Consider the following 17,612-nt stretch of genomic DNA (forward strand, 5'->3'; position numbering starts at 1 on the left):
ATGGATCGCATGCAGCGACCCAAGGAAACGACTCCGAAAAAGAGGAAACGCGGCGGTGTTCTGGTCAGACTCCGAAAAAGGGCACATCGCGCACCACTTCCCAGTATTCTTCTTGCCAATGTCCAGTCTCTCGACAACAAGGTTGATGAAATCCGAGCAAGGGTGGCATTCCAGAGGGACATCAGAGACTGCAACGTTCTCTGCTTTACGGAGACATGGCTTACTGGGAAAACGCTATCCAGGGCGGTACAGCCAACGGGTTTCTCCACGCATCGCGCCGACAGAAACAAACATCTATCTGGTAAGAAGAGTGGAGGGGGCGTATGCCTCATGACTAACGGGACATGGTGTGATGAAGGAAACATACAGGAACTCAAATCCTTCTGTTCACCTGATTTAGAATTCCTCACAATCAAATGTAGACCGCATTATCTTCCAAGAGAATTCTCTTCGATTATAATCACAGCCGTATATATCCCCCCCAGGAAGACACATCGATGGCTCTGAACGAACTTTATTTAACTCTTTGCAAACTGGAAAACATTTATCCGGAGGCTGCATTCATTGTAGCTGGGGATATTAACAAAGCCAATCTGAAAACAAGACTCCCTAAATTTTATCAGCATATCGATTGCGCAACCAGGGGTGGTAAAAACCTTGGATCATTGTTACTCTAACTTCCGCGACGCATATAAGGCCCTGCCCCGCCCCCCTTTCGGGAAAGCTGACCACGACTCCATTTTGCTGATCCCTGCCTACAGGCAGAAATTAAAACAAGAGGCTCCCATGCTGAGGTCTGTCCAACGCTGGTCAGACCAAGCTGACTCTACACTCCAAGACTGCTTCCATCACGTGGACTGGGACATGTTTCGTATTGCGTCAGATGGGAATATTGACGAATACGCTGATTCGGTGTGCGAGTTCATTAGAACGTGCGTCGAAGATGTCGTTCCCATAGCAACGATAAAAACATTCCCTAACCAGAAACCGTGGATTGATGGCAGCATTCGCGTGAAACTGAAAGCGCGAGGTGGGCAAGGTGTCTGGCAACATGACTGAATACAAACAGTGCAGCTATTCCCTCCGTAAGGCTATCAAACAAGCTAAGCGTCAGTACAGAGACAAAGTGGAATCTCAATTCAATGGCTCAGACACAAGAGGCATGTGGCAGGGTCTACAGTCAATCACGGACTACAAGATGAAATCCAGCCCAGTCACGGACCAGGATGTCTTGCTCCCAGGCAGACTAAATAACTTTTTTGCCCGCTTTGAGGACAATACAGTGCCACTGACACGGCCTGCAACGGAAACATGCGGTCTCTCCTTCACTGCAGCCGAGGTGAGTAAGACATTTAAACGTGTTAAACCTCGCAAGGCTGCAGGCCCAGACGGCATCCCCAGCCGCGCCCTCAGAGCATGCGCAGACCAGCTGGCCGGTGTGTTTACGGACATATTCAATCAATCCCTATACCAGTCTGCTGTTCCCACATGCTTCAAGAGGGCCACCATTGTTCCTGTTCCCAAGAAAGCTAAGGTAACTGAGCTAAACGACTACCGCCCCGTAGCACTCACTTCCGTCATCATGAAGTGCTTTGAGAGACTAGTCAAGGACCATATCACCTCCACCCTACCTGACACCCTAGACCCACTCCAATTTGCTTACCGCCCAAATAGGTCCACAGACGATGCAATCTCAACCACACTGCACACTGCCCTAACCCACCTGGACAAGAGGAATACCTATGTGAGAATGCTGTTCATCGACTACAGCTCGGCATTCAACACCATAGTACCCTCCAAGCTCGTCATCAAGCTCGAGACCCTGGGTCTTGACCCCGCCCTGTGCAACTGGGTACTGGACTTCCTGACGGGCCGCCCCCAGGTGGTGAGGGTAGGCAACAACATCTCCTCCCCGCTGATCCTCAACACGGGGCCCCACAAGGGTGCGTTCTGAGCCCTCTCCTGTACTCCCTGTTCACCCACGACTGCGTGGCCACGCACGCCTCCAACTCAATCATCAAGTTTGCGGACGACACAACAGTGGTAGGCTTGATTACCAACAACGACGAGACGGCCTACAGGGAGGAGGTGAGGGCCCTTGGAGTGTGGTGTCAGGAAAATAACCTCACACTCAACGTCAACAAAACTAAGGAGATGATTGTGGACTTCAGGAAACAGCAGAGGGAACACCCCCTATCCACATCGATGGAACAGTAGTGGAGAGGGTAGCTAGTTTTAAGTTCCTCGGCATACACATCACAGACAAACTGAATTGGTCCACTCACACTGACAGCGTCGTGAAGAAGGCGCAGCAGCGCCTATTCAACCTCAGGAGGCTGAAGAAATTCGGCTTGTCACCAAAAGCACTCACAAACTTCTACAGATGCACAATCGAGAGCATCCTGGCGGGCTGTATCACCGCCTGGTACGGCAACTGCTCCGCCCTCAACCGTAAGGCTCTCCAGAGGGTAGTGAGGACTGCACAACGCATCACCGGGGGCAAACTACCTGCCCTCCAGGACACCTACACCACCCGTTGTTACAGGAAGGCCATAAAGATCATCAAGGACATCAACCACCCGAACCACTGCCTGTTCACCCCGCTATCATCCAGAAGGCGAGGTCAGTACAGGTGCATCAAAGCTGGGACCGAGAGACTGAAAAACAGCTTCTATCTCAAGGCCATCAGACTGTTAAACAGCCACCACTAACATTGAGTGGCTGCTGCCAACACACTGACATTGACACTGACCCAACTCCAGCCATTTTAATAATGGGAATTGATGGGAAATTATGTAAATATATCACTAGCCACTTTAAACAATGCTACCTTATATAATGTTACTTACCCTACATTATTCATCTCATATGCATATGTATATACTGTACTCTACAACATCGACTGCATCCTTATGTAACACATGTATCACTAGCCACTTTAACTATGCCACTTTGTTTACTTTGTCTACACACTCATCTCATATGTATATACTGTACTCGATACCATCTACTGTATGCTGCTCTGTACCATCACTCATTCATATATCCTTATGTACATGTTCCTTATCCCCTTACACTGTGTATAAGACAGTAGTTTTGGAATTGTTAGTTAGATTACTTGTTGGTTATCACTGCATTGTCGGAACTAGAAGCACAAGCATTTCGCTACACTCGCATTAACATCTGCTAACCATGTGTATGTGACAAATAAAATTAGATTTGATTTGATTTGATTTGATTTAAACGGTACACTGAAGTGGTTACTTGCATAATAGCAATATCAAAAACAGAAAGTGTCCATATAAAAATATTTTAGAAACATTTTCCAAACATTTTATAGTTATTAGATGGCACTTACCCGATACACAGGAAATGCTAAAACCACCCACATCTTGCTAAGTGGATGGGTTGTCGAGACATGTACACATTATCGAGACATGTACACACTATTGTCGAGACGTGTACACATGTTCATGAAATACAATAGACGACCGTAATCACCCCCAGACACACCTGGCTAACTTGATGGGTTATGTAATCATCTGGCGAAGTGGAGTCTTTTGTTTAGAACCTGCATAATCCCAACTCATCCCACTACCAATGCAAACATTGTCATAGCTGTAGTATTAGGATAACTAGCAATGAAAATGGATTTCTGATTCAAACAATATTACCACACAGATCATACACGTAACATTAGCTAGCTAGCTAGCCAACAGTACTCTGGGGCGGCAGCGTAGCCTAGTGGTTAGAGCCCTGGCCTAGTAACCAAAAAGGTTGTTAGATCAAATCCCTGAGCTGACAAGACACAGATCTGTTGTTCTGCCCCTGAACAAGGCAGTTAACCCACTGTTGCTAGGCCATCATTTAAAATAACAATTTGTTCTTAACTGACTTGCCTAGTTAAATAAAGGTTAAAAAAATAAAAAACTTGCAATGAAAATGACAAAATAAGAAACATTTTGTTTATAGCTACATCTTGTTTGGCCAGCATCGTGTCAAGTCACTCCAGTTCACACCCATAACTTTTTCCAACTAATCTGTCCTTACCGCCTGCTAAATTCAGGACATCAATGTTGTTAAGAAAAGTAGCTAAACTTTTCTAGTTCTTGATGGCTTACGTTATATCTTCCAAAAATGGCATGGAAGAAAGGACTATCAACACATACTGAGCAGCTCACGTTATAGACAGAAGCATGCAACATGGCAGACCAATCCAAACTCATCTTCTGGCATGTCCAGCCCATCCATTATCTACGGTAACATGGCAGACCAATCCAAACTCATCTTCTGGCATGTCCAGCCCATCCATTATCTACGGTAACATGGCAGACCAATCCAAACTCATCTTCTGGCATGTCCAGCCCATCCATTATCTACGGTAATCATGGCAGACCAATCCAAACTCATCTTCTGGCATGTCCAGCCCATCCATTATCTACGGTAATCATGGCAGACCAATCCAAACTCTACATCTGGCATGTCCAGCCCATCCATTATCTACGGTAATCATGGCAGACCAATCCAAACTCATCTTCTGGCATGTCCAGCCCATCCATTATCTACGGTAATCATGGCAGACCAATCCAAACTCATCTTCTGGCATGTCCAGCCCATCCATTATCTACGGTAATCATGGCAGACCAATCCAAACTCATCTTCTGGCATGTCCAGCCCATCCATTATCTACGGTAATCATGGCAGACCAATCCAAACTCATCTTCTGGCATGTCCAGCCCATCCATTATCTACGGTAACATGGCAGACCAATCCAAACTCATCTTCTGGCATGTCCAGCCCATCCATTATCTACGGTAACATGGCAGACCAATCCAAACTCATCTTCTGGCATGTCCAGCCCATCCATTATCTACGGTAACATGGCAGACCAATCCAAACTCATCTTCTGGCATGTCCAGCCCATCCATTATCTACGGTAACATGGCAGACCAATCCAAACTCATCTTCTGGCATGTCCAGCCCATCCATTATCTACGGTAACATGGCAGACCAATCCAAACTCATCTTCTGGCATGTCCAGCCCATCCATTATCTACGGTAACATGGCAGACCAATCCAAACTCATCTTCTGGCATGTCCAGCCCATCCATTATCTACGGTAACATGGCAGACCAATCCAAACTCATCTTCTGGCATGTCCAGCCCATCCATTATCTACGGTAATCATGGCTAGCGGGAAGGTTCCTACCTTTTTCTGTGGCTAAACTAATTAGGCTCATAAATTAACAATTTTATTAAGGCACATGAAAGTTCACATATTCCAGAAGGCATTTCTTCCCAAAACATAGATTTGATTAAAAACATTTTTTTTTATGTTCAAATTTCTCTCTGGTGAAATAGTGATGTGCGACATGTGCCTAGTTTCCTGAAACGAGTCACATATTACACACATTAAAATACAAAAACAGTAATGTGAAGGAATCCCAGAAAAACAGTTACATTCCTCCACAAATATGTCCCAATAAATACATTAAATTGCCCGAACGGCACCAGAACATCAAAACTAAATGTACTTTGATTTTTTTCTTCCAGCAATACGGTGCAATTCAACTAAAAGCAGATTTACCGAGCTCGGTGGAGACCCTACGAACCTCTAGAGCTAATCCATCCCGTGAACGGGTTAGGCAACTCATGTGTCTATATTTCAAATGCAGCTTGAGATGAAAAAAGTTTTTGAAGTAGGGCCTTGTAAATAAAAAGGGAGTTATGTAGAAATCTATCAGGCTTTAGCGAAGTCCTGCCAACCTTTTGATACGGCATGCAGTGATGAGTATCAAAACTGTCACCTGTAACAAAACGAAGGGTACACGGCATCCTAAGGTTTAAGAGCTGTAGCAGCTGCACTTTGATAAATAATGTCACCGTACTCAAGAACCGACGAAGCGGTTGACTGAATAATCAGCTCCCACCTGCTTAGAGGACGGCATGATCTGTTTCTGTATAAAAAGCCAACTTTAAATCTTAGCTCCTTAACCAGCTCATCTACTGTAGATGAGCTTTCAATTTTTAACCTGTTTGGGATAGGGGGCAGCATTTTCACGTTTGGATGAAAAGCGTGCCCAGAGTAAACTGCCTGCTACTCAGTCCCAGTTGCTAATATATGCATATTATTAGTAGATTGACCAATGGTGTTGATATAAATAGTGAAGAAAACAGGTCCCAATATCGACACGGGGTACACCTTTTATGTACTTCAAGAAATTCAGAGTTAACCACATCAATCACAATGGCTGTAATAGTGTTATGCCCAGGCCTAAACCCTAATTGGTTTACATTAAAAATGCATTTCTCAGAAAAAAAGAGTAAAGTTGTACATTTAGCAAGGTTTGAAGAGATCTATCTAGACACGGATCACTATTAAGATAATTATTGAGATCACTACTATCCCAACCCTTGTGGAGTGGCAGCACAAGAGACAATTTCCATTCTTTTGGAATACTTCCTGATTAAAATGTTAAATAACCAAATGTGGGTTATTGAGCCGACAATGATGGGCGCTGCACACTTAAAGCAGACCAGGATCTAAATGTCCTTTTGTCTATTGCTAGCAAGCATCCAGTACTTATTTTTCCGTAAATAACCTAAAAGAAAAGCTTTGACAATCATTTCTCTGATCATACAGCAAGTTTCAACTGAGCCCAATATCACTGTGAATAGGATTACACGGAACCCAAACCGGCACCTCGCGTGTGCCATCGTGCGCCATCGTGCATGACACGCAGGTTAAAATATCAAAACAAACTCTGAACAAATTACATTGATTTGGCGACTTGTCGAAAAGCATTAAACATTTATGGCGTTTTAGCTAGTTAGCTTGCACTTGCTAGCTATTTTGTCCTATTTAGCTAGCGTGCTGTTGCTAGCTAATTTCTCCTGAGATATAAACATTGAGTTGTTCTTTTACCTGAAATGCACAAGATCCTCTACTCCAACAATTAATCCACACATAAAACGGTCAAACAAATAATTCCTAGTTATCTCTCCTCCTATGCCTTTTCTTTTCTTGACTTTATATGGCGATTGGCAACTTTCATAAATTAGGTGCATTACCGCAACTGATTTGAGTGTTAGAAGGTATTTCGAAGAGATTAGTTATTTCAAAAAGTCTGTTAAAATTCACACAAATAAAATAGGTTGGTGAGGAATCCACACAGATTGATAGTTAGTTAGATGGAATCACACAGTTTGTAGGATCACCACAGTTATAGGCAGCAAACCAGAGCCCTACGACAGACTAGAACCCAACCATTACTAGGACCCAGCATATAAATACACCCAAGGCACAAACTCACCAGCCTAACAACAGCAAGGAGAGAGCAGTGACTTACTCAATGCGATTAAATGCTGGGGCCCATCCAAACAACTACACAATGGAGGCCGTGTTACCAGTATGCTAGAAGCCGGGAGGGAGGCAAGCGCTATACCGGGTGGTGGAAGAGTAAAAAAAAGTAAATCCAAGTATACTAAACGAAGTGGAGTTTGTTCGGTAGAAATTCAAAACCACCCAAGACACAATGTCAAGTGGAAGGATGAAAAAATCAGTAGGAAGGTGTCTGCTCAGAAAAATGCCCCAGTGCAGAGTAGGGTGCCCAGGTAAATCGAAGTAGGCCTCAAAAGTTTCAGCAGACCTGTTTTGTATGTCTCCTTAAAACAGACATCATTATTTACAGGCATAACGGGCATAACACTATTACAGCCATCGTAATTGATGGGGTAAACTCTGAATTTCTTGAAGTATATAAAGGGGTACCATGTGTCAGGGTGGCAGGGTAGCCTAGCGGTTAGAGCGTTGGACTAGTAACCGGAAGGTTGCCCGAACTGACAAGGTACAAATCTGTCATTCTTCCCCTGAACAGGCAACTAACCCACTGTTCCTAGGCCGTCATTGAAAATAAGAATTTGTTCTTAACTGACTTGCCTAGTTAAATAAAGGTAAAATAAATCAATTTAGACCTCTCATATCATTATTATGGATGAGGACAAAGGAGGAGAACAGGCAAGATGAGGAGGTGAATATAGCAGAAGAGAGCAAAGGGAAAGGAAAGTGAAGGAGGGTGAGAAGGAATAAGAAAAGAAGGAAGGAAGAGGGGATATACACTGAACAAAAATATAAATGTAAAGTGTTGGTTCCATGTTTCACAAGCTGAAATAAAAGATCCCAGAAAGCTTATTTCTCTCAAATGTTGTGCAGAAATATGTTTATATCCCCGTTAGTGAGCATTTGAAACTGTGTTTGCACATCCAAAGCATTTGTCTGTGTCAGAAACGTCTCAGTGAAGCTCATCTGAGTGCTCCTCGTCCTCACTGGGGTCTTGACCTGACTACAGTTCGGCGTTCTAACCTACCTCAGTGCTTACCTTTGATGGCCACTGGCATGCTGGAGAAGTGTGCTCTTCATGGATGAATCCCGGTTTCAACTGGACCCTGGCATACAACGTTTATGGCGTCATGTAGGCGAGCAGTTTGCTGATGTCATAAACAACAAGAACTCACGGTTTTGTCCACGTTTCTCCAAACGTCAAATTTCAAAGTTTCTCAAAACTTCAAAGTTTGACCCTTATTAAGTTTGTATAGAGTTACGGTAACAACAGAAACAACTCGCTAAAGTGACAGCGATTTAATTACATTGCAGATATGATAACAAACACACAATCATAATATCAAATTCCCAGTTTATGCTACACAGCCATCTTTATAAGAGGTTTTTAAAAATAGGTTCTATTTGAGTCAACGTTCCATGACGAACACAAAGGCATTGTTGGCAGAATAGATGGATGCAGTTCAATGCATGGTTCATATAATTCACCAATACATTTCTTGGTACTCTAAAAATATTGCTATCAGGTTGCAAATCACAATTGGCCTGGTACATTGTTTGCTGCCTCTATTCGGGATGCACTGTTTCAGTTACAATGGCTCAATATTTTGGACTAAAACTGACTAATGTAACTACGCAAGGGCAATGATCACAAGTCAGTCATAGCGTGTGTGTGTGACTTTTTCCCCTCGTGTCATTTTTCGGTGGATAAACACAGCTAGTAAGAACTAGAATGACTGTTAACCAGTTAGCGTATCGCTAGAGTTCGCAAATTCACTCTGGCTATGTACTCTGATTTCAGAGCACTCTTGAATAACTGATGAATTTATGAACGTGCAACACCCACTGACACCGCACATTGACTCGGTACCGGTAACCCCTGTATATAGCCTCGTTATTGTTATTTTTTGTGTTACTTCTTTTTATTTTTTAAACTTTATTTTGTTTATCACTTATCTCTATTTTCTGAATTGCATTGTTGGTTAAGGGGTGGTAAGTCAGCATTTCATGGTAAGGTCTACACCTGTTGCATTCGGCGCATGTGACAAATTTGATTTAATATGACCAACCGGTGTCAGTAAATGTAGGCAAAGAAAGTAACACTTAGATAACATGTAAACAGCCAAACCAGCTCTTCTCGTTTGTGTCTGGAAGTAGCTAACTAGCAAGCTAGACAACTTTAGCTAGTTAGCTTTGGGTGCTTGGTTGGGACGAGTAGGCCACAATTCCCCATCGTTTATCAGTGCCAGCTAATTGAAAACATTTGAGAGGGTTTATCTAATGTTTCTTCGTTAGATTTGAGCTCATCTTTCTCTGGCTAACATTAGTTCTTGATCTTTTTGTTGTTGGTGTGCATAACTGATGGAGAGAGAGCCTACCTTTACATGGTTGTTTAATCAATAGGACTGTAAAGTTCCCAAATGTAAGATGACTCCCGTGGTGTTTACATATTTGCAGAAATTAATTCAGGTGTTTTCTTTTGGCTTTTGGTGAATGCGTTGTAATGATCTCAAGTCGCGCTGTTGCAACTGCCCGTAAACACACAGCCCAGTTCAAACATGAATGATGGCAGGCCTGTGTGGCAAATAAATGCCTACATTAGCTCTGATTGGCTGAACGAGACAGACGTTTTATTACTGCAGTTAATTGTCCAACCGCACGGCCACTTTCAAACGCACGGCCGCTTTCCCAATCTAATTTTCACAAATACCTTCGCATACCTAATTCCCAAACATTATATAAATTTTTGAAAATGGGAAAATTACCATGTCTAAGTACTCGCTTGTCAGAAAATGTTTTTAGAAAAATAGGTAAAAAAGTGATATTATTGCTGGGGTATATGAACAGATGTCATGTTGCTAAAATCCTGCCAGTTCCAGTTTAAGTTTAGGCATTCATTCCGAATAGTTAAGTTCAGGGTTAAGGTTTTGGTGAGGTTTAAAACGAAAAACCAGTGCCCTAACACTTGGATTGAATTTGCGGCCCTCCGAGCCAGAGCCGGAGCGTGCGGCTTACTCCCATCCACTACCCCCATCCACAACTGGGCTCCAGAGTGGCGCAGCGGTCTGTGGCACTGCATCTCGGTGCAAGAGGCGTCACTACAGTCCCTGGTTTGAATCTAGGCTCTATCACATCCGGCCATGATTGGGATAGGGCGGGGCACAATTGGCCCAGGCATCGTCCGGGTTTGGCCGGGGTAGGCTGTCATTGTAAATAATAATTTGTTCTTAACTGACTTGCCTAGTTAAGTAAAGGTTAAATAAAAAATGAAATAAAAAAATCCCTAGCAAACTGCATGCCTAGTTAATGGTACGGTAATAGCACTCACTGTTGCCCAAAGGGGCTGGTTTTTAAGTAATCTCCTGACGTCCTTGGTACCTGGATGGACATTGAATTTCACAACCTGGCTGTGCATACCTGCATGCTTGCATGCTCGAGTGTGTAACTGCATGTGTGTGCGTGTGTTTGTGCATATCTGCTATTGTGAAACCTGCTACATGCACATAAAATATTGTGTGTGTGTTCCCTGCAGTACATCTGAGCACAGGGGACTCTAGACATTGATCATTATCTAAGTGAGGGGGTTTGAATACATTCCATGTTCGGTTCTGTTTTATCAGTCTCTGGTTCTAACAGGGTTCCTCTTCTGTCATCTGACACATCATAGCTCTGTCTGTACAGCAGTGGAGGCTGCTGAGGGGAGGACGGATCATAATAATGGCTGGAATGGAGTCAATGGAATGGCATCAGCCGCATGGAAACCACATGTTTGATGTGTTTGATACTATTCCTTTTACTCCATTCCAGCCATTATTATGAGCCATCCTCCCCTCAGCAGACTCCACTGCTGTACAGTTCGCTCTGCTCAGTACTGTCTAGCTTCACATATACATCTCCATATCTTTTTCTACCATATTCTTTCCATCTATCTAATTCTACAGATATCTGTCGTTGTGTGTGTGTGTGTGTGTGTGTGTGTGTGTGTGTGTGTGTGTGTGTGTGTGTGTGTGTGTGTGTGTGTGTGTGTGTGTGTGTGTGTGTGTGTGTGTGTGTGTGTGTGTGTGTGTGTGTGTGTGTGTGTGTGTGTGTGTGTGTGTGTGTGTGTGTGGCTTTGGTTAGGCTAGCCAGCTGTGTCTATGCTGCTCCCAGGCGTCTCTCTTCATCTTTCCTCTTTTCCCCTCCTTGTCAAATTCCTTCTCCTTTCCTTTTCCGCTCCTCACTTTGCCAGTTTTCCCATCTTCCTCTCTCCGCCTCTCCTCGTCCCCCAACTCCCCCTTCTCTCTGACCTTGTCTAGGGGGAGGGTGGGGGTGTAGTTGAGAGGCTGCCCAACTGCAGCACTTTAATAAAACATACGTGTAAGACACTACATGTTTGTGTGTGTGCGCATGCGTGTGTACAGATTTGAATGCGTGTGCGTGTGTGTCTGGGGGCAAGGCTTTGTGTGTAGATGCCCATAAAGGCTGTGTGAGAGAGATAACAGCTGACCCAGGGCAACACTAATTGGCCCATGCACTCACTCTGGATATTGCTCTCTCTCTCTCTCTCTCTCTCTCTCTCTCTCTCTCTCTCTCTCTCTCTCTCTCTCTCTCTCTCTCTCTCTCTCTCTCTCTCTCTCTCTCTCTCTCTCTCTCTCTCTCTCTCTCTCTCTCTCTCTCTCTCTCTCTCTCTCTCTCTCTCTCTCTCTCTCTGTCTCTCTCTCTCTCTCTCTCTCTCTCTCTCTCTCTCTCTCTCTCTCTCTCTCTCTCTCTCTCTCTCTCTCTCTCTCTCTCCCCATCTCTATGGCTCCCTCTCCTGAGATCCCTCACTTTTCCCCCTGAATACTTTAGCACAGGAAGGAGAGGAGAGGAGGATGGACATGAGATTAAGAGATAGACAGGGCCTTGGGCTATGGGCTTGAGACTCTTTAACAAGAAGACACGGTTTAGATTGCAATCAAAGCCCTCGCACCTATGCGCACGCACACACGCACGCACGCACACACACCAGCCAGTTAACCCATGATACAAGTCAGTATTTGACACCAATCCATGTCTGGATAGGAGGCGTAGGTGGAGAGGGAGAGGGGAGAGAGACAAAGAGAGATAGGGATAGAGAGAATCAGAGGTGGTCTACAAATCATCTGCTCAAGAAAATAGCGGCTGATTCTCGTTGATGATCCCTCCATCTTAGCATTCGTCCACCATTGTAAGACATATTTTTTAAAGCTATAGAAATGCATTCATTAACATCTACATTTATTTTTGCCAGATGTATTATATTGCAGACACACAAATGCATATGTGATCTGAACATAAACATTAAAAAAAAAAATATATATATAATATATATTTTTTTAATCCTTAAAGTATCATTTTTGGAATGATATTGTAACGGCTTCCTTCCTGGGAAGACAAAAAGACAGGAAACAACCACCCACAAAACCCAACACAAAACTAAATATGGTCCCCAATCAGAGACAATGACTAACACCTGCCTCTGATTGAGAACCATATCAGGCCAAACATAGAAATAGACAAACTAGACACACAACATAGAATGCCCACCCGGCTCACGTCCTGACCAACACTAAAACAAGGAAAACACGCAAGAACTAAGGTCAGAATGTGACAGATATAATGTTACTGTCTTCACTACAACAACAAAAAATATTCAAATCCATGTAATTCTGTCCCATTAAATTAATTCCTATGGAGGACTGCTCCTTCTGGAGAGTGCCAATATGGCCGACTGGTGGCTTCAAAGCCTCTCACTGGCCAACACATAGCATCAGCAATCCAGGGTTTGTATACATCATTGGAAGGAACACCTAGCCAGAGAGATATAGAGATATATGCACAGCGTTCCCCAACATTCCCCAAGGACCGAGTGAGACTAATCCATCCAGGCAGTAATTGAGTTTAATAGGTAAAACAATTGATGCCGTAAACACTTCAGAATTTGACGTTTGGAACAACTTAGAAATCTGACTTTTCTGAAACATGGATGAACTTCTAATTCTGACGTGAGACCTTGAGAGCTAGTTCACACACAACCGAACACTTATGTGAAATGTCCTACATTGGCATTAGGCCATTTGAATCGGCCGCGAATAAGAGTAAATGACCATTCCGAGAGCAACACACATACCGGAAAATAATACAGACATGAGTGCACACATTAGTAATTCTGTGCAGCTGGAAGGTGAAGCTGTAATGAAGTCGTTATTCTCCAGTCATTAAGGCTTGTCTACTTCAATCACCCTGAGCTCAGCTCATTTGACACGATCAATACACTACAAGGAGGGGGAGGAGGGGGAGGTGTGTGTGTCAGAGTTGCCCTACGGGAACCAATAGTGCTCTATTAGTGGTCTAATATAAGATGTGGAGTATGAAATAAAAATGCTGATTTAGAATGTGTTCCCACTACAACAAACCGTGTCACCGATAATGAGAATAAGGGCTTGAACTTTACATAACAGTTTCTACTTCCCACTGACAGTATTGTTTCTTTAAATTGTGTGTGTGTGTGTCAGCTCCGAGTGATTTCAATTTAAGAAATCTATTCTCAAGTATTCCCACGCATGATAGAGAGACACGTGATTGTATTCAAATGTAAGCAAGATTTGAAAATATTATGTTTCAGTCAAACATTATTTCTGTTTGGGCTTCTTGCGGTCAATTGAGAGTCTACAAATGATTTGTAATTAATTTCCGTCACCCCGACCATCTGCTCCAGAAAAAGAAATTGGCCTGCAGCTGACTCTAGCTGGTGATCCCTGCATTAGTCTCTGGTGATGTGTAACAAGACAAGCACTGGGGTCAGACACAGATTGTGTCTGTGTCTGTTATTAACTTTTAGTACTCATATTAGCCTTTTCCTCTCTAGCTTTCTCTCCTTCTCTCCAGCTCTCTCGCTGCCTCTCAATTCAATTCAAGTGGCTTTATTGTCATGGGAAACATGTTTACATTGCCAAAGCAGTGAAGTAGATAATAAACAAAAGTAAACAGTAAACAGAAAACTCACAAAATTTCCATACGTTTCAAATGTCATATTATGGCTACTGTATATACAGTGTTTTATATATATATATATATATGGGTTGTATTAACAATGGTGTTTGTTCTTCACCGGTTGCCCATTTCTTGTGGTAACAGGTCACAAATTTTGCTGCTGTGATGGCACACTGTGGTATTTCAGCTAATAGAAATGGGAGTTTATCAACATTTGATTTTTTTTCAAATTCCTTGTGGGTCTGTGTAATCTGAGGGAAATGTGTGTCTCTAATATGGTCATACATTAGGCAGGAGGATAGGAAGTGCAGCTCAGTTTCCACCACATAGCACACTCTCTCAAGAGCCAGGTCTGCCTACGGTGGCCTCTCTCAATAGCAAGGCGATGCTCACTGAGTCTGAACAAAGTCAAAGCTTTCCTTCTTTTTGGGTCAGTCACAGTGGTCAGGTATTCTGCCACTGTGTACTCACAGTGTACTCTCTCTCTCTCTCTCAACCCCACCCCTCTCCCAGACTCCTCTCTGTCCAAGGCCAACCCATGCTCAGAGCCAGGAAAACCATGTAACCCATGCCTTGACGCAGCCAAGGCCTGTAACCTCAACGAAACCTGCAAGAGACAACGCTCCAATTACATCGCTATCTGCAACAAACCTCCTCAGCCCTCACAGGCCAACCAGGAGCCTTGCAGCCGCAAACGATGTCACAAGGTGGGTGGTGGTTGGACTGAAGTCTGAAATGATGTCACAAGGTGGGTGGTGGTTGGACTGAAGTCTGAAATGATCCTATTCCCTAGTAATACACTACTTCTAACGAGAGTCCCATCACATGGTGGATGATGATAATGACGATAATGTTGATGATGAAGAAGACGACTATAATGATTGCAATTTGTCCTGTGTGTCCCCAGGCGCTGCGTCAGTTTTTTGAGCGTGTGTCGTGGGAGCTGAGTTACCCCCTTTTGTTCTGCTCGTGTCCTGACCAGGCTTGTGCAGAGAGACGTAGACAGACCATCGTACCTGCCTGCTCCCACCAGGAGAAACACAGACCCTCCTGTCTAGAGCTACGGCGCAACTGCCGCTCCGACGCACTCTGCAGGTAGGCTACACGCTCACGCACACTCAAGTGTACACACGCATTTACACACGCATGCACAGACACACTTCCAAACACACACTCAAGTGTGTACACTCATCAACACACGCATGCATGAACACACACACACACAACCAGACACACATTGAGCACTGGGATCAGAATCTTTTGGCTGCCTCATGAATGAGATTTTCTCTCTTCCTCCAACATAATGTCCCAAATATCCCAGCAGTTTGTGCGGGCTGTTTGGGTGGTTTGGTGTTTGTGTGTGTACTGAAAGGCTTTCAGGGCAATTTAGAGAATGAGAGAAAGAAAGACAGAGAGCAGAGATGGAGAGAGAAAGAAAAAGGGTAAAAAGAAAGAGCGAGAGGGCAGAGGAGAGAGTAAGAAGAGGAGCGAGGGGGCAGAGGAGAGAGTAAGAAGAGGAGCGAGGGGGCAGAGGAGAGAGTAAGAAGAGGAGCGAGGGGGCAGAGGAGAGAGTAAGAAGAGGAGGGGCAGAGGAGAGAGTAAGAAGAGGAGCGAGGGGGCAGAGGAGAGAGTAAGAAGAGGAGCGAGGGGGCAGAGGAGAGAGTAAGAAGAGGAGCGAGGGGGCAGAGGAGAGAGTCAGAAGAGGAGCAAGGGGGCAGAGGAGAGAGTAAGAAGAGGAGCGAGGGGGCAGAGGAGAGAGTAAGAAGAGGAGCGAGGGGGCAGAGGAGAGAGTAAGAAGAGGAGCGAGGGGGCAGAGGAGAGAGTAAGAAGAGGAGCGAGGGGAAGAGAAGAGGTAGAGATATTAAGAGAGAGGTAGAGGATGGTAACTGCGGGTATAACTTGGGGCCTCTGAGTTGGACACTGATTGGAGCAGGCAGCCATGTTCTCATTAGCTATGTAAATATTGTAAATATGTAATGACAATTAATTAAAGAGAAGATTTAGTCGGAACAAAACCCCTGATTATAATACACACTCACAGATGCACCAGGGGGTGGTGTGTATTGCTTTAGAGCCCTATTAAAACGAGGTAGATTGGTCCTACTACTTTTCAAATGTGCAAAAATGTATCTGAAATGTAGCCAACTGTCGTTTTATATAATAACACAAAGATATGCACCCCATTGTGACATACAAGTGTATCCGAAATGCAGCTGTAGTTGCCGTAGGCCTACACATCATTTTTCTGTGGGAGAGTTTCAGGAAAGCAAACTAAATCAAACTAAGTGCATGTTCTATATTCATAGCTGATGTGAAATTTCCTACATAGCAGAAGCCAATTAGAATCTGCCGCGAATAACAGTAAATGGCCATTCCGAGAGCAACGCACACACACACACACACACACACACACACACACACACACACACACACACACACACACACACACACACACACACACACACACACACACACACACACACACACACACACACACACACACACACACACACACACACACACACACACACACACACACACTGTAGTAGAATAGCAAGGAGCGGTGACAAAGTAGGCTGCGTCGTTTTCATAATATTGACATCACTTTTACAGTAGTCTATCACATAACAACTATGTGTAATGAAATTGATAACAGAGTGAACGTTTCGTCCTGTACTACTGCGACAAAATGTCAAAAATGTTGACCCTTCTGAAATGCAGCCATATACACAACTCTCATTTTGCACACAAGAAAGCATGCAATGTTCAAGAGAAGCCCGACACCGTAACCATCGATTAAGATCACTTCATTGGTCAATTGCACACAAGGTCCAACCAGAATTTGACTTCCGCTTTTAACCCAACTCCTCCAAAAGACACACATACAGCAGTTTTTTTGGAGAGGTACGGGGAGCTGTCACACACTGGGAGCCCAGGAGCTGTTCACTTGCAGACAGATTTCTCCTGTCGGAACCGGGATATGAACTGGTTGCTGGCTCGCCTCTCTAACCGCCAGGCTACCTGCCACCCCAGGACAATGGACAGAAGGCTACCACCAGGCAGTGTGATGAAAGGATAATGTTAGATGCACCAACCAAGAGGAGCACCAGGTCAGGGGTCACCTCCGAGCACAACCAATAGGCTACATTGGCCATTTTCTCAGCAAATAACGCAAATCTGTCTATCTAACAATAGCAATTAGACCCGCAATAGCAAGAAATTACATTAAGACTCAATTAAATCTAAAATAGGCATTAAAGTAAAAAGCAAACGCCTAAACTAT

General features: G+C 44.0%; 1 protein-coding gene across 1 annotated transcript in view; it reads left to right on the forward strand.

Annotated features, from left to right (window-relative positions):
* Positions 1–17,612, forward strand: part of LOC124007365 (GDNF family receptor alpha-2-like) — a 78,947-nt gene that overhangs the window by 46,487 nt on the left and 14,848 nt on the right. The window contains exons 4-5 of the mRNA XM_046317867.1: positions 14,843–15,036; positions 15,237–15,424. Of these exons, the coding sequence (XP_046173823.1) occupies positions 14,843–15,036; positions 15,237–15,424 (382 nt within the window). The remainder of the gene's footprint in view (positions 1–14,842; positions 15,037–15,236; positions 15,425–17,612) is intronic.

This window comes from Oncorhynchus gorbuscha, linkage group LG20 (genome assembly GCF_021184085.1).
Source record: "Oncorhynchus gorbuscha isolate QuinsamMale2020 ecotype Even-year linkage group LG20, OgorEven_v1.0, whole genome shotgun sequence".
In the NCBI taxonomy this organism is placed as follows: domain Eukaryota; kingdom Metazoa; phylum Chordata; class Actinopteri; order Salmoniformes; family Salmonidae; genus Oncorhynchus; species Oncorhynchus gorbuscha.